This window comes from Typopeltis vanoorti, chromosome 13 (genome assembly GCF_054136105.1).
Source record: "Typopeltis vanoorti isolate ZY-2024b chromosome 13, IOZ_Tvanoo_1.0, whole genome shotgun sequence".
Classification (NCBI taxonomy): domain Eukaryota; kingdom Metazoa; phylum Arthropoda; class Arachnida; order Uropygi; family Thelyphonidae; genus Typopeltis; species Typopeltis vanoorti.
In genome coordinates this window covers 65,514,973-65,536,707 of record NC_143561.1, presented here as the reverse complement: position 1 = coordinate 65,536,707, position 21,735 = coordinate 65,514,973, and the positions used below count along the sequence as shown (strand labels likewise).

Below are 21,735 nucleotides of genomic sequence, written 5' to 3'. Positions count from 1 at the left end.
GGCCAAGCCAATTAATGTTTCTCCATTTTGCTACTAAATCTCTGATGTTTGACTTCTGTTTTCAAACTCTTTCATTTTCTATCCATTAATATTTATATATTTGAGTATACAGTTCGCCTCTAAAAGATGCTGGACTGATCCTTTTTAAAACTTTTGTATATATTTTTCTATTCAACATGCTATTTATTTATTTTTTTATTTTTAAGCAAGATATGATGATTACTTCCTATTTCAAATCTCTTAAATAGTTATGTCCTGAACCTGAAGCTATGACTATCAACAATAAAATAGTAAATAAGATTTATTTCTTGTATTCTTTCTAATTTATGTACATTTTCTGGACATGATTAAATGGACAACTGTAGAAAATCCATTTAAAAACGAAACTTCACATAACCACAGTAAGCATAATTAAATAAAATTAAACTGTTAACACATAGATATGTCATGTTTGTGTACTACAAACTATGTTCATTAGAATAAATAATGGAAAATTAATATGTTGCATTTGCAATTATTTATTTTACACTGAAAATGGTTTGCAATACATAAACTGAAGTATCTGTATGTTAACAGCTTAATTTTATGAAAATATCTTCTGTGCTAATGCATTTTTGTATTTATATGCACATCTTTATGCTGAAACACAGTGTCAGTAATGACGAGTCCAAATTACTAACAAAAATCCAGCATGTACTTACCATTATTATTAGCAGTGTCTTTTCTTCAAAATTTTCTCGAAACATTTATGTCTCTGGTATTCATTTCCTATTCAGTTTAGATCTCCAACAAGAACCAGCTTTTCCTTTATGACAGCAGCCCTCTCCAATGACTAAAAAAAAAAACACCTTTTTTCTTTGACAAAACCATTTAGCTTTTCCAATTTTCCATTTTGAAATTTGTTGGCTACATCACTTTACTTTAAGTCTTCATGTTTGGTGCTGATTTCCAGCTACTCCATCCTTTCTCTGATACCTGACGACAGAATATAACTTCTTAGTTATTTAGTATTATCTCATCTGATTTAGTTGCTTTGTCAGTAACCCCAATTATATCAACATACTTCTCTAATAAGAGCCTCCATAGCTCAGAGTATAGACAAAGCCCTTTGGTCAGAAAGACCTGGATTTGATTCCCATCCATGACATGAGGAACCTTTATCTGGTCTCTTTTGACTAAAGGTGAGTCAGTCAGTCTCATACAGAGGCAGAGGGTTTTTTCACCAGGAAACGCTTAGGTTTTTCGTCCCTCAGAACAGGCAAACTGGCCTCTTGAACATGCATGGATTTACAGCCATGAATATTTACGACCCAGCCATAGGTCTGATTCGTCAGCTATATGCTAGCTGCAAGCGTGTAAAAAATGGGTGGGGAAAGCAATGGTGAACCACCTTGTAAAAATCTCACCAAAAACACTTTGTGGCAAGAACACTTGCCTACAAAGTTACCATGAGTTGGACATGACTGAAGGATTAAATCATCATCACTTTTCTAATTCATCTGCAAGTTCCTTTCCAGTGACTGATGGTGCTATCTTTAATTCTGCTAATGGTAGGTTGGTTTCAGTAGCCGACTTTTCACTGTTCTTCCTTATTCAATGACAAAAACAATAGGGCCGTTATTCAGCCAAGCAACATTCCAGTCAGCATGAGGTGTTGTTTGTTGTGGTTTAAACCGACACAAAACATAATCTGGTTGACTAAGTCCCAAATTACTAGCTAATTTTTCATTACAAATTATGTGTAAGTCTCACCTTAATTATCTAGTTATCTAATTATTTAGTTTAAGCAGAAAAACCTGCATATTCACATTGAAAAGAAAGACGCATGGATGTTTTAAAATGATTCGCAGCCAAGCATCTTTCAGAGAACCGTAGACTAAAATATATAAATATTAAATATTATTAAATATTACTGGAGAAAAATGAAACTGTCTCAAAAATAAGACTCAGCAGCAAAATCTGAAGAAAATAAGTAGAGGCATATGGTACAGTTCTCTGGAAGGATTTAAAATTAAAAAAAAAAAAAAAAAAAAAAATCAGCTGGTGAGCTGGAAGAATGGACAGAAAAATGACAGCTAAATTATGTTTAAAATAACTGAAGTCAGAGGAAAACTGGGAAGAAGACAGAAGATAAATAAAAAGGTTTTAGAGGCTATTGAAAATGCTTAGAAATGAGGAAGGAGTGCTGTAAATGGAATCAAGTGTTAGTACTACAGATTTATAATCTTTTGCAGTGGGATTAAGAGCATTACAAATGAGGAACGTGAGGATCTTCCTCAGACATAGCCAAGTTAGCCGGTCTTGGGCGCAGGCAGTAGGGTTTTTTCTGCCAGTTTATCTGGCATTTTTCATCCTGCAAGCAGGCAAACCGGCCCTGTGAACATACGCTTCTACAGACAAAAATATACCCCCCCCCAGCGGCAGACTAGACGACAGGTCGGTTGGGTGGTACTAACAAATAGTCGCATCTAAGTAACACGCGGACCCTGCATAGGAAGCGGGAATAACACGTAGTGAAAGAAGAAGATTAAGAGCATTATAAAAAATAAAAAGTCCTATAAAGGAATAATGGTGACATAAAAACTAATAAAAACATTCTGGATGTCTGGAGTAAATTACTTTGAATGATTCTTAGATGATTGGGGAGGGGGAGGAGACAGAAAATATTCAAGAATACTATCAATAGTACATATCAATAACAGAGGCAAAAAAGTCATTAGAAAACTCCTGAAATATGGAAAGGATATTGTATATAGCCACGACAGAAGCAACTGTGACTATAAAGCCAAGAAGCTGAAGTACATGAAAGCCAGGAAAGTCTGCAGGAGTAGATGATATTCAACCAAATGAAATATGAAGATGCCTATTTTGCATAATTCAGAAAGTATGGTCAGAGAGTAGAATTCCAAATGACTGGATCAAAACATTCATAGTAGCCACCTATAAAAAGGGAACTAAAACTGAATATGAGAATTAGAGAGAAATTTCCCTACTGAGTGTTCCAAGTAACATTTATACATACATACTGATGTATGTATGCATACTGTTGGAGATGGAGAGTATGACTCTCTAAGGAAGTTCAGGCTAAATAAGAGATGTCAGGATCCAATTTTTACTTTAAGACAAATAGTGGAGAAATCATGGCAGTATATAAAAAGGATGTGTATTTTAGTTTTGTAGATCTAAAAAAAAAAAAAAAAAAAACATGATAAGGTGCTAAGATAAAAGCTGTTCAAATTCTACAGTTATCTAGTGTAAACAGGACATGATATACTTAAGGTGTAATTAGGCTATTAGAATTGAAGGATGCACTGATGGTTTGATGTAAAAATGACAAGAGTTGTCATTGTTATTCATCATCTATATGAATCATATTATGAAGGAAAGTGACATTAAAGCTGATATTGAAATCAAAAATATTCAACTCAAACCTTTACTTTCTGTAGATGATGCTGCACTTCTAAATAAATCCAGTATAAGTCTTCAGAACTATTTAATTGAATTGAATTGAATGACTGCTGTAACAAATTTGATATGAAAATTCAGCACTGTACTCAGATCTGGTCATCGGGATTTGAAGGGGGTAACCTTGGAGAGTGTGCAGAGACAGATAACAAAACTGATATCAGGACTGTACAGTGTTGACTATTTCGGTAGACTGAGGGCATGCAGACTGCAGTCTGGTGGATAGAAGACAAAGGGGATATGATTATGATTCAGGCATTTAAGCTATAGAAAGGTTATTACCATATTAACACTGAGATTTTTCATATTGGGAACAAAGAGCAAGGACAAAGGGCCCTGGAAGTTAAAAAGGAACTGTGAATAAAAGAATAAGTAGTAAGTTTTTGCATGAAGAGTGGTAGGAGAATGGAATGCATTGCCTGAGAGGTTGGTGAAAGTGCAAACAGTGGATGAATTTAAGAAGCAGTATGACAGACTACATACTGACTGGTGTTGACCTCCCACAGTGAGTCTTGTGATCTCCATGGAAGTCAAAAAAAAATAACATCTACTTATGGATCCGAGAATCGGATTGGAAATACAATACTTGATTAAACAACTGGAGATCACAAAGATGAGTTTTAAGAAAAAAACAAGAGAGTAAAGAGATGTTATCAAAAGCAAAATCATGTTAAAATGAAGCTATCAGAAAGGAACTTGATATTATGAGCACTCATACCGAGTAGAAGGGGAAAGGCTAGCAAAACAGATGTTTGATGCCAGCAGCTTGTGTAATCCTGTGGAAATGGTATTTGTTTCCATAGTGCTAAACTACCTGAACAAAGTTCTTTATAGACTAGATTCCAGTCTTCAACTAGAGGAACTTTTTCTAGGCCTTTCTTTGATCAGTTCTCGAGTTAGTCTCTAGCACAAGCTACTAGCATTTTTCTTCACAGAAACTCAGATTTTTAATAACCCAGCTAACAAAATTTACCAATGAACACACACACACACAAACACAGTATTTCATACATAATAATACCTGTTAGGGTTTAGGGTCAAACATTGGAAAATATATTGGTCATGAAATGGCAACACTTATTTGTCAGAATCTCTCCCATGAAACCCTTCATTTGATAGCTTAAACTGTATTAGTAAGAGCTGAAGAGTAGAGACCAGCTGTTCACCAATCTTCAAAAAGTCATAAAGGAGCTTTGCCTTTATCCCCTTCAGGGATAAAAGAAATGTATTTTCCCAATGTTTGATACCAGAATGGCAGGAAAAAGAGAGATGACCAAGATTTATATAGATTGATACAATTAGTAATGCTTCAGAATAGTGGTTCCCAACCTTTTCCCACTTGTGTACCCCTTTTAAACCCATTTCTATAAATTGTTTTTAAAATAGCTGTTTTTAAATACTGACACTTTTGCTTAGTGCCTATCTTAATGTAAAATAGTGGAAATGAGTTAGGAAAGGAAAATTACTACACTAAAAGTACAAACCACAGATTTAATTTTACAATATTCGTAACACAGAAATAAGTATAGCTTCATGTTAAATATTGATAATGATGATCAAGTATTTAACAAACTTTTGATTTATTATTAATAATAATATTTATTTGTTATCTGAAAAGTCTGTAATAATTGGTATACAGATCACTAGCCGATTGAAACACTGTTGGTGAGATCGTTGAACTTGCTTTGATGCGCTTAGTTTCTTGAAATCAGGCTCAAAAGATGCAAAATACAGTCTTAAATCCAGACTTGCATTAAGCTTGTTGTGGTACTTATTTTTTATGAAGGTGTAAGAAGAAAAAGCTCTCTCCACTAGTTCAGTATTAGTAAATGGCAAGAAGTATTTGAGTGCCTTCTCACTGAGCATCATCTCCTACAAATGAAAACCCATATTTAACATACTCTTCACAGTATTTCCTTTTCTTCTGTGTAGTACCTGAGATACACACATCATTTTACTATCTCCCGTGGGTGTACTCATAGCCGCAGACACGTGTTGAGAAGTACTTGGCGATGGGTAATAATCCACATCAAGTTTTGGTTTTTTTAACCGTTCCTGTTTTCAACCACTGATCCATAACTGCCATGCTTAAAAATCACTGACAATAATAACTCACACTATGTTATACATTAAATAAAAAATATACTTGAAAAGAATCACAATTAAAAACAATGCACTTACTTATACTCAGTCAATAACTGAACTGATCAAACAGTCTGGCTACGCATGTATTTATATTTTTGGAGACGTTCTAGAAATGTTGCAAATGGAAGTCAGTGGAAGGTTCGTTATCGCAAAGGTTATTTCTTAGTAACGTGATTGTTCTGGAAAGGAGGAGGATGGGTGACAAAAGTGACACATGAACTGTGCGTAATGATTGGTAGAAGAGTGGTTTGAGGGAGGGATTCATAGCCACACCCTCACCAATCATCATTCGCTAATTTGAGCTAGTTTTGAAGTGTCTCCATTAGCGGTGATTCAAACTTAACATTTATTGTTCCATAACTAATGTTTTGCATTATGTTTACTTTACTTGTTTTTCCGTCATTACTGATTATTTTTCATGTACCTCTGAACGGCCTAGTACGTACCCCTGAGGGAAAGTGTACCACCGGTTGGGAACCGATGCCTCAGAAGGTTGAAATGCTAAATGTGATCAATATTGGGAACCAGACTAATAAATTTAATTTGTTTATATCACTCCCACATACAAGAGGATGCAAAACTTAAAGCAAATCAATAAATTTAGTATGTGGGCAGCAGTTAAGAGAAAAGTATTCTGTTGATATTCTTTAAGGGATGGGGGGGGTGCAGTCTACAGGAATACTTCATGATGTTTCAGAGAACAGAGGTACACAAAATGAACATCAATGGAGTAGCAAATTTTAGTGGGTTAGCAATTCAAATATTTATAAGTTCAGAAGAAATATGTTAAAAAGTTTGTAAGTGAGAGATAGAGATTATCAATTAGTTGGACTACTTTCTTCTGGACAGCACCAAGAATTTTTATAGAGAGGTTTTTCAATTGGGAAAGGATACAAAGTTTAGTGTAAGTCAAGGGTTGCTAGAAAAGTGTTCTATTTTGGTCAGGAGAGGCTAATATGTCAGTTTGAGAAGGGAAATTTGATCTTGACTGTTGAGCTGAGCATTATCAAATGGTAATAGGAGAAGAATTAAGCTATTTTTTTTGTAAGAAAAAATTACTGTATTTTGGAAGGAACTGGAAGAGACAACCAAGTGACCATCCTTCAGTAGGGGTAAAGAAATCAGTGTTTAGGTACTGGTTATAGATCTCAAAGATTAGAATACTTGAGCACTATAGTGTCATGAGTAGGAGGAATGGAAAGTGGTATCAAAACTGTGAAGAGCATTGGAAGTTAGAGAAGAACAGGAGAAAGATATTTCACCCATCTCCTCTTCTTTTATGTATAAAAAGATGAAGGGTGGTTGAAATAATAGAGCTCCTGTGATATACCTGTATTCTCCACCATTACATGCAGTGAACACAAATTAAGAAAAAACGGGCAATCCTGGGCCATAAGATGGCAGTTTATTGAGAAGCCCTGAATGCTAGATGCTATCAAATCCCTTGAAAATGTCAAGTGAAACAACACAGGTTTCTGCAGACCTTTTCATGGCATTAGGGTTGTTTGAAAAGTTTGATAATTTGCCAATAGACGACGACACAATTTGTTCATTCATACCAATGGCAGCACGTATCATCTTTTTCATGACCCCTGGCAAAATTTTAGCCACGTGCGACGCATAGTTCTCATTTGGCAAACATTTAAAATGACTGTGTTTGCATTTTTCATAAAAATTTAGGAAAAATGAGTTTCATGCAGTGATAAAACACTTTTATTTGAAGAAGTGGACAGTTGCGCAGATCAAAGTCAAGTTACATGCAGTTGATGGGAACTCTGCACCAGCATTAAAGCCTATTTATTTTTGGATAAATGAGTTTAAATATGGTCATAAATCCATCAAAGATGAAGCATGCTCTGTATGCTCGGCTGAGGTCACTATGAAGGAAATAATTGACAAAATCCATGGTATCTTTATGGAAGACCGCCAAGTGAAAGTGCGTGAGATTGCTGAGATTGCAGGCATCTCAACCGAATGGGTGTATAATATCCTGCATGAAAAATTGTACATGAAAAAGCTGTGTGTGCAATGGGTGCCAAGATTGTTGACTGTCGATTAAAAATGCATGCAAAAAGACATTTCAACACGGTGTTTGGCGATGTTTAATCGCAATTCACAGGATTTTTGTGTGTTGATTTGTGACTGTAGACAAAACTTGGATCACCACTACACACCTGAGTCTAAGCAGCTGTCAAAAGAGTGGACAAGGCCCGGCAAAAAAGCTGGGAAGGTGATGGCCACTGTTTTTAGGGATTCCCAAGGAATTATCATGATAGACTATTTGGAAAAGGGTAAGACAATAACAGGAGTCTATTATGCATCATTGTTGGACTGTTTAAGAGAAGAACTGAATAAAAAACGTCCAAGATTGGCACACAAAAAAGTGCTCCTTCATCAAGACAATGCACTGTCCCACACATTGGCTGTCACAATGGCAAAATTGCATGAATTTAGGTTCGAATTGGTTCCACATTCACTGTATTCTCTGGACATGGCCCCATGACTTCTTGTTCCCAAACTTAAAAATTTGGCTCAGTGTGAAAAAATTTTTTTAGAACGAGGATGCCATCAAGGCTGTCAATGATTATTTTGCAGATTATGACAAATCCTACTTTTTAGATGGGATGAAAAAATTGGAAACTCTCTGGACCAAATGTGTAGACCTCGATAGAGACTATGTTGAGAAATAAGGGTGATTTTTTTCCAAAAAAAAACGTTTTAACTTATTTTACCAAACTTTTCAAACAACCCTCATATATGCAAGATCTGCTGCAGGTCTTGGCTGGCAAAATCCATACTGGTGGTCAGTGATATGTTGTCTTTCCAGGTGCTCAAAAAAATGACTGTTGAAGGCCCTCTCCATTAGGCAGCAGTAAGGTAAGAGGAACAAATCAACAGTTTGGTGGTAAACAAATCCCCCCCCTTTTTTTAAATCAGTTAAATACGAGCTTGCTTCCAAGCTGTGGGGTAGATGCCAGATGAGTATAATCAAGGACAGGTGTTAGTTCAGGTTACATGTTATCATATACCCCTGTTTCCTACCTATCAATTAAACTTTATAACCTACAAATCTTCAATCTGTCCTGATAGGGAACATACCACAGATAATTTTAGTCACACACTTCTAGAACCTTTCCACATCCTAAGGAATGCAGTAACTAAATCTATGTGCAGAAGTCAAGATGTGGTCATATCAGGCCTATAAAGAATAATAATAACCTGCTTATCTCTGCTGGTTATCAGTGTGTATTCTTCAATATCCAAGGGATTTCCCCACTTCTAAAATTTGGCATTATTTCTGGGACTCCATGAAGTCAAAAAACTCATCTCGGGAAATGAAGTTCAAATCCTCTATCATCCAAGTCCCTAAATTCAACAATTTCCTGCGGTCCAGTTTCATAAATGTAATACACAGATTACAATTATATTCTGACACATTAAATTTCAACCATTCTCTTTTGCCCATACTCTCACTCTATTTAAATCATTCTGCAGGATCTATACATCACCTTCATTAACTACTGATCTATACAGCTTGCATTATCTGCAAACAACTAGACATTTCTCCTCAAATTATTCTCTATATTACAGATCAGTCACTGTCAACATGGCACTTCACAGAATAAGGTTAAGAAGTCTGATATTATTTCTAGAAAATTTCTATGTCAGTAAGAAGTTTGAATCTGGATGACTAAATGTAAAACATCATAAATGATATATACTTGTGAATTTTTTTCCCTTGTTTATAGTATGTCCCTCTGCCCACACACACACACCAGCAAGGTTACTGTAAAAGATGTGGTTTTTCTAATGTTTGATAATGGTACCCATACAGAGAGAGAGAGTGCACTAGTGTCCACCACAGCATGAACTCAATAGCAATCACACATATGCAGATAAAATACCAGTATTCAGAAAAGCAGAATAGATGGCACAAAGATTATACTGGCTAGGAAGCTCACTAATCAATAATGTATTACATCCAGTTCAGTCTTACATTATCCTGAAGCCCATAAGAGAACTACTCTAGTAATGTGCCTTCAAATGGAGACGCTGATGATTCTCTACAGTATGTTGCCATACTATGGCCAAATATTAATCACATTACATGTAAGGCAGAGGGAAGTCATTATAATAAATTTAGTTTAATCCTTTATCCAAGTGTGAGCAAACAAAGTTTGCGCCTGAAAGTATCTTCAGGACTGGGGTCAGGTAGTATAACACCGGGCAACTCGTAGCAAAGGTGGACCAAACTAACATCACTCCTATCACAGTATCTCCCATAATGCAAAGCACATCTCCTTGCGGATATGTATAATGTTATGCATTAAAGGAAGGGCCATTACCCTTCCCTTAATCAAGGATTAAATTAAATTTATTATAGTCTAACCAAATAAAAAATAAACTTTCAACATCTTTTTCTAAATCCAGAGTAATTTAATAAAAAAGGTGGCACACCTTTTGGCAACTCCTATAGGTAAAGATGACCTCGCTATTGCTGCTGCCTGATATCTCCACGTCTGGGCCTGGCTCCCACTGAAGAGACCTCAATAAAGGCCGAAACTAGTCTGGGTAGTGGCCCCTTCCCTTAATGCATACCATTATACATATCCGCAAGGAGATGTGTTTTGCATTATGGGAGATACTGGGATAGGAGTGATGGTATCTTGGTCCACCTTTGCTACGAGTTGTCGGTGTTGTACCACCTGACCCCAGTTCTGAAGATACTTTCAGGCGCAAACTTTGTTTGCTCACACTTGGATAAAGGATTAAACTAAATTTATTATAGTCTAACCAAGTGAAAAATAAACTTTCAAGAGGGAAGTCAGTTGTATATGAAAACCAAAAATGTTTACAGTGTACCAACAACCAAATTATTACAGCCACAAAAAGTATCAATCAGCTTCAGCAACAAGCTATATAACGAAAGGCAGTTATCTTTACGAATGAGACATGATAAAAATGGGATTCACCCATGAAAGACAAATACATACACTAACACTGTTGATAAGAAAAAATCTTGCATAGAAAAATAATACCAAAAAAATCATAAAAAAATGGCAAAAATCCATATAAATAACTAAGTAAATATTCCCATATCTACTTAACAGGCATCTAATCTAAACCAGACCCATTATTTCTCAGAACATCAACTACTACTGTCCCCATCAGCTATTTGATCTACATTCTGCATAATTCCATGTCATAAAGGGTGGCACATGCACATTCACTGTATTTTATTTTGCATCTTCAAAAAACACCAAACCTATAATTCCCTCTTTTATTTTTAATTTGCTCTGTCTCAAACTTTTCTCTGCACATTTTGTTGCATTCGTTTGATGTCTATATCACTCTTCAAACTCTCACAACTACTCTCTTTTCTGATTATTCATTCTAAAGCTTGATTTTCTACACTCCAAATACCCAAAAAGTGACATCGTCATCCTTGGAAACTTCAATGTTTGCAACTCAAACTGGCTACCCTTTTCAATTCCACTAATCAAAATGCCTGCTGTTATTGCTAACAGCACAAATTAATTTTCTATCTACCCATCAGAATACTAGATAATTCACCCCCATCCTCTCAACCCTGATCATATACAGATCATAACTATGTCTAAGATTCTTTTTCTATGGGAATATCCTTCACACAGTAACTCACTTATATGCACTACAATGCCATAATAGGATGATTTATATTATTTGTATTCCTCCTTGTCATGATCTATGAATACTGTTTCTACTATCCTATTACCAATACCCCCTCTCTAACTGAATAACTTACCAAAAGTAAGGTCTTCATTCCCATTTCAAAACACCTTACCAATATCCAAGCCGTATTACTGTTATTTCTTCACCAAGTGTTCAAGGCAGTTCACAAAAAAGTTTAGCATAATCACAAGCGACTTCAGACACAAACTTCATCTTTGCACTCAGTCTGCACTGCAATTTGCAAGAGCTGCTAAAAACCTCAATATATTCAATCCAAAGCTAACTTGAAAAGAGCCTACTGACAAAACGTTATCTTCTACTTGGATGGTATATTTGAGCCTCTACTTCCACCTTTCACATCATCCAAAGATAAGGCTCACCTCTGCATCATTCTTCGCCTTCCAACTCCTGCATAAATTACAAAGGTTATTTATGCAGGAGTGGTATAGTTTTATAGTTTAACAAAATTTAATTTTGTAGTATACTATACTACAAAATTATCTGAACATTAATCTGAAAAGCAGAGAAAACTCATAAGAATGAAAGAGAATTTATTACTGTTATTAGATTATCTGAATCCAGCTTTGGCAAAAAAACTCATGAATGCAATAACATCCCATGTAGCTGTGAGCTTAAGGTCATAGACTTGGTAGTTCAATTGTTGGGATGATGAAATGCACTGGGATATTAACTCTGATGGGTACTAAACAAGTAATCATTATGAGTGACAAATTATCTGAACATTAATTAGAACAGCAGAGAAAACTCATAAGAATAAAAGAGAATTTATTAAGCTGTTGTGAGTAAACTATTTCAGTCAGCATGAGAAAGAAAGAACTTGAGGTCAAAGAGCATCGAAGTCTGATACCCGTTCTGATGTTTGATTTAACATCAGAAGGGGTATCAGTTAAGGATGTGACTGCTTATGCCACCAGCAGGTGACAGTGATCTTGCCAGTATGGCAAAATCACTAAGTATATGGACATTCCACTTAGGACAGGGTACATGCTGAACTATAAAAATAGAAACTATGAGAAACTCAGGAGAATACTATGTTCAGTCCCATGGTATCAGTTACTGGATGAGAAGAATATCAGTAATGAATGGGGAGCTTTGAAAAGGTGCATAAATGATGCAATATCTGATTGTGTCCACAGAGCTCAAACAAATATTATGGGAGTGAACTGGATGTGCAACTTCAGTAAGCTAGATATCTATAAGAAGATGATGTGGAAGGAATATCATGAGGATAAGGATGAGAAGAGTTATGAAATATATAAAGCACAGTCCAGAAAAGTTAAGAATATTGTACAGAAGACTAAATCGAAGTACAAAAAGAAACTGGCAGTGCAGACTAAATGCAATCCAAATAATTTTATTGTTATGCTGCAAGTAAAAGAATAAATGTTGAAGAATAATTTTACAGAATACAAATAGTACCCTTGTATCTAAAGAAGCAGATCGATGGTTCAAATAATAAGTTAACTTCACTAGAATCTGTTAACTTGGTGTATTTAACATGGTGTGCAATGCTGCCACTACACTGGATGAAAAGACAGAGGTTCATAAGGAGGTCCAAGAGCCATGGCATAAACAAGAATTCAACAAGAGGAAAAGATGGGATATACTAAAGGAATATTCAGCAATCTGCTTATGCCCTTGCATGTTTATGTAATTTCAGCTAAGCCCAGCAAATATCCCACAGGAGCGAAAGAATGTATGATAGTCCCTTTGTACAAGGATGATGTGTCTAACTACAGAGCTATCAGTATCCCTGAAGTGGTTGTGAAGATTTTAGATTTCTCTAAAACAATAACTCGCATACAGAAATGGGTTGAAAGACAAGCAAAATTTGGCAAGAAATGGCACAGATTTACTAAAGGAAGGTGATTCTGAACAATGTACTCATATTTTGTAATAATGTTTTATGGCTAAGTTGGATAAAAGGTATGGATACACTATGATACTGTTGGACTTTGCTAATGCACTTCATAAGATACTACATGAAAGGCTACTGCATAAAATAGAGAATATGGGATTGGAATATAGCTATTGACTTGATTAAGTGGGTGGATGGCTGACAGACAATTATCAGAAGGTGGTATATGGGGGGGGGACTGCCAGATTTAAGGTGATTAGTGGATCAATCCTCAGACCACTGTTGTTCAATCTATACATTAATGATATTGGGAAGGACTGACAGATGTTTAATTGTTTACTGATGATGATGATGCAAAGATAAGAAGAGCAATCAGGAATATTACTGATATATATACAGCACTTACTATTATTATTATTACATGACACCTCCAGGGAATCTAACCTCATCAAGGGAGGGCACCTACTCTACAACGCTCTGTCTCCACCACTCAATCCACCAACTACGAACTGCAACTACCATCATCATTATCTACACGAACACCATCTACCACCCACCATCACTAGTATTTTCACAAACAATCACAAATAACCATGCCAATAGCGGCATTTGAACCCACAGCCTTTCGGCTGGAGAGCGGATACGCTAACCACTCGGCCATTGATTTGGAACTGTGGCCAAATGATAATGCCTATCAATTTAATGTTAGTAAGGTATGATCCATGACCAAATTTCTTGAACAGAAAACTATGTAGACACTGGAATACAAATAAATAATTTATTGACTAAAAATAATTAGTTACAAGCCAACATTTTGCTAGCATCAGAGGAATTTTAACAATACACATTCAGTTAAGACATAAAACAAAATGACCTGGATTGCAAGAACAGTCACATGCATGGAGGTCAACAATTGTGCTTTATGGTTGATTCTTGTTGTTAATGATAACGATGGGAAGACAGGAAGTGCATCAAAATCTATGTAAGATTACATCACCAGTGTTCTGTTACAGTTATTTGCATCCTGCAGAATTTGTGCCACATCCAGGAACACTCTCTCCAATATAAAATGGGATTTGTGAAGTAGTCTTTCCTCCAAGGAATGTTTTGCGAGTCTGCTTTTTTGGTTGTCTGTTCTGGATATATTTTTTTTGTTCTTTTTTCCTGTCAAAGGCAGGCAGTCTGTCCTGTCTGTTCGAAATATTGAATACCACACTGGAAGGGGATGCTGTAGACACCTGAGAAAAAGAGATCTTTAATTTATCTCAGGAAGAGACAAATCGCAATATTTTGTATTACAGGTTTATATATTGTTCTGATTCAGCGTTGTTTCAGGAGTGTCTAGTTTATCTGCTGTAACTTTGATGCAAGGTAAATATGTGGTGCAATGGAACTTCTAGTTTGGGAGTGAGGATTTTTTTTTTTTTTTTTTGTTGAAAATTCCAAGTTTCTGGGCAGGATAGTGGTGTAAGTGTCATGTAGGTATCTGCCTCTGTGTGTGTGTGTGGCTTATGGTAAACTGAACATGAAGGAACTATTTGGTTTACCATAAGCCCACACACACACACACAGATACCAGCATGCCACTTCACAACACCCTCCTGTCCCAGAAACTTGGAATTTTCAAAACATTGGCCTTGAGGGATTGAGGGAAGAGCAAATTTCTTTCCAAGGACTAGCACTGCATGTAGAACAACAGGCTCTACCCACATCATTCCAACAAAATAGATACAACAAAAAAATCCTCACTCAAACTTCTTAAAAACGAACAAATTCCCCCAAACCAGACTTTACATACACTATACCTTTACCTTGAGATCAAAACTGTGGAATGCATTGCCTGATAGAGTGGTGAGAGCGAGAACGGTCAATGAGTTTAAGGAGTGGTATGATAGACTTTGTGTTTCTTAGGGGGGGGGGGACCTCCCCTCGATGAGTCTTGACAGACTTTATGTTCTTAGGAAGGACCTCCCGCAATGAGTCTTATGACTCCATGGAGGCCTGAATAATAATAATAATAATAAACTGGGCTCTCTCTTTGATGAAGGATTGCTGGGACCCTGTCCTTCCCGGCATCTTCCCAGTCTCTACAGCATCTCCTGCCAATGTGGAACTCAGTATTTCAGAGAGACAGGACAGACTACTATATGGTCAGGAAAAAAAAAAAAAAAAACATCTGGAATGGACAACCAAAAAAAGCAGACTCTCACAACATGCCCTGGAGAAAGACCACTTCATCAGATGGAAAATAGCCAGGTTATTTCACAAATCCCAGTTTAAATTAAAAAGACTGTTCCTGGAAGCAGCACAATTTGACTACTGATAGGATAATAGTTAATCTAAAATCTGAATAACTGTAACAGAACCAATGGTATGACCTTGTATAATTTTGGCACACTGCCTTATCTACCCATCATCATTAATAATGACTCTGTAGCACAATTGGAAGAACAACGGCAATTTGCACCTTTTGATTGGAAAAGGCCTAAGTTTGATTCTTGTCATGACAAAAGGAATCTTTTCCAACTGAAAATGAGTTAGCCAATCTCATATGGAGGTAGCAGGGTTTTTTATCCTGCATACAGACAAATCAGCCATGAGTACTCATGCAATTTACAGACAAAAAATACTAGTGGTGGTGGGCAGTAGATGGCATTAGTGTAGATGATGATGATAGTATTAGCGGTTCTGTGTGGTTGGTGGACACAGAGTTGTAGAGTAGATTGTCCTCCCTCAATGAGTCTTTGGACTCCTTGGAGGTGTCACGTAATAATAATAACAACAACAACAGGAATCACCACTGCTCTCTATAAATATGACTGTCCTTGTTATCCAGATCATTTTGTATTGTCTTGACTGAGCGTATACTGTTAAAGTGCCTCTGATAATGCTAACTTCAGCTGGCAAAACGTCGCCTTATAAATAATTAATTTTAGTCAGTCAATTACTTATTTTCATTTGTGTCTACATACGTTTCTGTTCCAGAAACTTTGACATGTATCACCCTAGCAACAGCTACGAAACATGGAAATGCTAGTAAGTTACTACACCTTTGCATGATGCGATTTCTTAAGCTATATTATACTGGTGGGATTATGTTTGAAGAAACTGATGAAGCTAAATCAGGGATCATGGAGTTATGGTGAACAGGAATTTGAAGTTCAAAGGTCATATAGCAAAAATTGCAAATACAACTCAAAAGATAACTGATAACTATGATCCTGAAACAAACACTGACATGTAAGGATAAGAAAGTCATTATGCCTCTTTACAACCACACATGGATTACTATGCACATAGATTTGGTCTCCTGGATGATTCCAAAAGGATAAAGAAGCTATGAGAAGGATGAAAAGAAGAGTTACGTAGATGATATCAGGAGAGATTGAGAGTATGTGGACTGCAGATGGCAGTAAACAGGAGAAACAGGGATGACACGAGAGAGGCCTATAAACTTCTAAAAGGGTGGTACAGGATAATGGTTAATGAAATTTTTTGTTATAATGCAAGGTGGGAAGAAGATGTGGGGACATCCATGGAAGTTAAGTTTGTGTGGTTAAGAAGAAGTAAATGTTAGATTTTTCTCTCACAGAGCAATGAGTGGAACAGTTTGACTAATGAAGTGGTGAGTGCAAATTTTGAGAAGTATGACAGTCGGTGTGGGTGATGCATCACCTCCGATAAGTCCTTGGCTCCCTGAAGGTTTTTTAATAATAATGTCCTACCCTGCCTAACAACATATACTCTCAAAAATATCTCCATTTCCCTTCCACTTCTAAATGATGAGATGTGTCCTCTCAGTAATCATCCCATGACAAGAAAACATTCCCATTTATACATCCTATCCTGCTGAAATGTTCTTTATCTTTCAAATTTTACATTCCATTTAAACTATTAGTCATCTTTCACTAATACCAATAATCTTCAAACACACACCATCAGTGCCAAAAACTGATTACCAAGCATTTCTATATATATATATATATATAGAGAGAGAGAGAGAGAGAACTGTCAGCATTCCCATTAGTCTTTCATTGCTCTCCAAACTCCACTCAGCTTTTCACTATACCCAGGGCTTTTTTTTCATCCAGAAAATGTTCCGGTAAACTTTTCCGGACCATTTTCTGGCTAAAAAAAAAAGCCTTGTGTGTATATATATATATATATATTGGCTTTTTTCAGCCGGAACACGTTCCGGTAAACTTTTGTTGTAGAACTAAAAAATAAGACTGTGGAATGTACACATGCTACTATAATTGCTACTTTAAATTCATATGGATTTTCTGATAACTATATAAAAAATCATTTCATTGCATTTTGTTCTGATGGAACTAGTGTAATGTTAGGAAACAAACCAGGTGCTGCAATCAAACTTCTACAAAAATTTCTCAACGCTGTGATTTGGCATTGCGCTCATCGTTTACACTTAGCATTAGATGATTTAATAAAAAAACATTAAAGAAATAAATCATTTTGAAATATTTATGGATAAATTATATGCTTTTTATCATCAATCACCAAACTATCAATGAGAATTAAATACAATTCCAAAAGGCCTTGGTATCAAAATTTTAAAGATCGGCCGTGTGTTTGGACCATGATGGGCAGCTTGCAGTTTACGAACGGCTCTTGCTTTGTGGAGAAATTACCCGGCTTTATGCAAGCATTTTGCATTGAACAATAAATATACGGGGGCTTTCTAAACCGACTTCTCAATTTGGAATTTTTAAAAGATGCAGCATTAATGATTGATATTCTACAGGAATTATCATATCTGTCAGAAGCTCTACAAAGTCGCAATATAAGTATTATAAGGGATAAGTTAGGCTTTTTTTTTTTTTTTCTCGATGATGCAAGCCCTTTGTTAAAATTTCCTTTGCTCACCACTGGTTATATGGTATAGTGAAAGTAAGCTAATCATGCTACTGTCCAACCTGACAATTAGTTAAAAGGGAGTAGGAAGAAAGTGGATGAAAAGTTCGTTACTCCAAAAACACTTGCCAAGAGAATAGCATCTTTTCTAAATACTTGTATCCTTCCATATTCAAATGCAATCCCTATCTAGCATACAGCTCTCTTTTTATCAAATGCACCTTAACATTCATTACATAAGGGTGTAGTGAGAAGTAATATTTTTTAAATAGTGATGGGTGGATGTAACATAACAAACAAAAGCAGGTAGCTGGCATCAAGACTGCAAATACATTTAAGGCACAAATTCACTTCCTTCTGATCAGTTACATCTCATTAGTCCTGTGACTCTTAAGAAGTAACTAATCAAAAGGAAGTTTATAATTTAATATGATTAGTATGTTCCTAAACATAATACAGATTTCACTTATGTAAATATTTTATTGGCATAAAATTTTCACCCTAGTATCCAGGGCATCTTCAGTATGACTTTCAAATTAAACAAGAACAGAAACTGGTAGATTCAACAATGAAATGCATGTATAGGGTTACCAAACATGCTACTGTTAAATTGTGAATGAAGATATTCCATATATTATAATACTTCATTCATATTTAACATAATCCACCATGTCATAAGCAAGACTTGTAAATATTATTTGTTGTTAATCTCTTGCTTGTAATATATTATTCATATAAATGCTTTGAGTTTCATTTGTTATTAATTAATTGTATAACCATAGGATATGTAATAGTAATAAAAAGACTCTATTAAGTGTTAGCTGACTAAGAAAGAATAAAGAATGTCATAAGATTAGTTGTTGTAACATCTGGAAGCTTAAACTTTTAAGAACTAATCTCAACTTGATTGACTGAGCATAAAGAACTGAGAAATGAATGTTTGATAGTCAATGGATTGTAATTATTCTGAATACTTTAAACTGAGCTAATATATTTATGATATGTTGCATCCAATTAGATAGAGAGAAATATGTAAAAGAAATACTAAAGCTTTAGAATTAAGAAATGTCAACATTAGTCACAATCCACAAACCTAACCTAGAAGTTACTAATATCTGAATATGAATTCTTGTAAATTTTAATTGAATAACTTTTTGCTGATAGTTGTACTTGTATGTTTATGTCGTACCATTCCACATTAAATGTTTTCTTTTGTTGAGTTAAACTTGGTGTTGGCCTGATTTTCTTTCATTGCACCGCTCATAAAATTAATCAGACCTTTGCGGATGCCTTAAATGCTATTAACAACCTCGGCCTGAAAATAAAGTGATAATATAAATATAGTTGATGATTGATTCTTCTATATTATTTGGACTGATCTGAATATAGGGTGGCACAGTATAATACAAATTTCTTTATATTCAGATGAGCATCAATCAACAACTAACGAAGAAAAACGGAATTAAAAGAGATAAGAATAAGTTTAACAAACCAACATAATTGGAACAGTCAGTTAGGTGGGACGTTCCAACACTACTTTGGGAAGACATGTTCTACAATATGATCTTCAGTCCTCTGTCCTTCCACCTTTGAGAAAAAAAAAAACAGTAAATGTCCTACTTTTACAGTCTTGAATTTTAACCTTCAGTTTTGCATGAAGTGGATCACAGTGTCTGTTCAATGAAATGGCTGTAGTGGGCATGCATGAGTCACCTTCCATGGAATGGCTGCATTTTTGCTTGGTGTCACTGTGCGTATCGCATTTCAAAAATAAAGCGGTTTCATCAGATTTTATGTAGAATAGACACATTATCTTCATCTATAAGTGAGGTAAAAAGTATAGTAATCTAACTTTTTCTTGTTTGCATACTTTTGTAAACTACATTAATTTCAACATGGTTTAATGTTGCATGTAAAATGTTTATTTCAGGTTGGTATTTGTCTGAATTGAGACACTAAAGAACAAAAACGGTTGTATTCAGCTAAAAGCATTCCCAGGTACATTAAAATTAGAATCATTATTATTTGTAAGTTACTCATAAAGAAATTTAATTAACTCAAAATATTTTTGTAGAATCAGAATGAGCAAGAGAAAATGTAGATTTAATAAAAATCTTCAAAATGTTTGAATCTACGAAAAAGGATGATGAAACATTTTGTTCCAACTTGCAATCAAACTGTAAATATTGCTTATAAAGGCAAGCCAGCTTTAGAGCAACATATAGAAACTGATCACTACAAGAGAAATATTACATTAGCTGGATGCAGTTCGAAAATTGATAAATTTATTATATCACACAATTCCAATGTGGTAGGAACATAGAATGCATTGCTTGAGCGGGTAGTAAACGTGCAGACTGTGGATGATTTTAAGGAGTGGTATGAATAGATTGTGTTGACCTCCTATGATGCATCTTATGATTCCATGGAGGTCAGGAAAGTAATAAAAATAAATTTAAAAAAATAATTAAATTAATTCTGGAACTTGTGAAGAACTATTTGGTATCATAATAACTATGCTACCAAATTATGATAATAAAACACCACCAACAAAAAAAGGGGGGGGGGGAATCTGTGAGGAAGAAAGGTAATCGCATAGCAAACCCTGTGCAGTTCTTGAATATGACTCTTTTAAAACATATTTAAATTCTTTATGGCGCTTTGACAACGGGAGTGAATAAAAATTCTGGATACTGAATTGCTTTACTTAACGTTTGTATGCCACTTAACGTTTATATATAAGCTAATGCACAGTTTTCCTGATCTTATTTGAACCCCCCCCCCAAGTATGCATGATGCAATTCTCGTAACTATTGTTATTACGTGAGAAGTCCTTGGACACAACTAATTTTTTTTTTCTGCATATAAATACTCCAACTGCATTATGTTTCAACTATTTGCAGAACAATCGAGTAGTTATTTACTGTAATCAAGTATTGTGAACAAAATAATATTTACCGGTAACATACTAATACATTATGTGCGTGTGGATAGAACAATTAAAATAAAATCAATATCAGCATAAAGGTTTCCCTTTTTATAAAAAAAAAATCAGGAATAAATATGTTAATCACTAACCTCGCGTATAATTTTTTCTCCTATTTATTCGCAACGCAAACTTTGAAAGTTTTGAATTAGATGAAAGTATTCTAAATGAAAGCACGCTAGCACTACGGGCAGCCGCCATGTTTAAATACAAATTTACTTCTTACCACTAGATGTCGCATACAGTAACAGATTTATTATGAATAATATCTTTAAATATTCCCTACAAATAATCACATTTGCAGGAGGATATTACTTGCAATCAGAACATTAGGAAGTTAAACTGTCATAGTCACGAGGATACCTAGAATGACCAATATCTGTTCATTCTAAAATGAATGTCATGCATATCAACGTAGCATCCTCATGTAACGACATAGTCATAACAGCTTTCTAGAAAAATGGCAACTCGAGGCAAATACAGAGTACAAGATAAAGTTGCTTATATTACCATATTATTCCAATTATTAAAAGCTTAGTATTTCAAAAATAAATAAAGAAATAAAATAAAAAAATAAATAGGCTCATCACTTGATTCTCTACAAAATAAAATATCGCGGATGTAATGCACCTAGTGCAATATCAACCTGTTTGAGAGGTGGGCTAAGAAACGAGTA

The 21,735-nt window shown here is 35.2% G+C and overlaps 1 protein-coding gene across 1 annotated transcript in view; it reads right to left on the bottom strand.

Moving 5' to 3' along the window:
* Trap1 (TNF receptor associated protein 1) overlaps positions 1-21,261 on the bottom strand; it is a 271,125-nt gene extending 249,864 nt beyond the window's left edge. Inside the window, exon 1 of the mRNA XM_090403299.1 lies at positions 21,152-21,261. Coding sequence (XP_090259425.1) covers positions 21,152-21,260 — 109 coding nt within the window. The 5' untranslated portion in view covers position 21,261. The remainder of the gene's footprint in view (positions 1-21,151) is intronic.
* Positions 21,262-21,735: the final 474 nt, after the last annotated feature.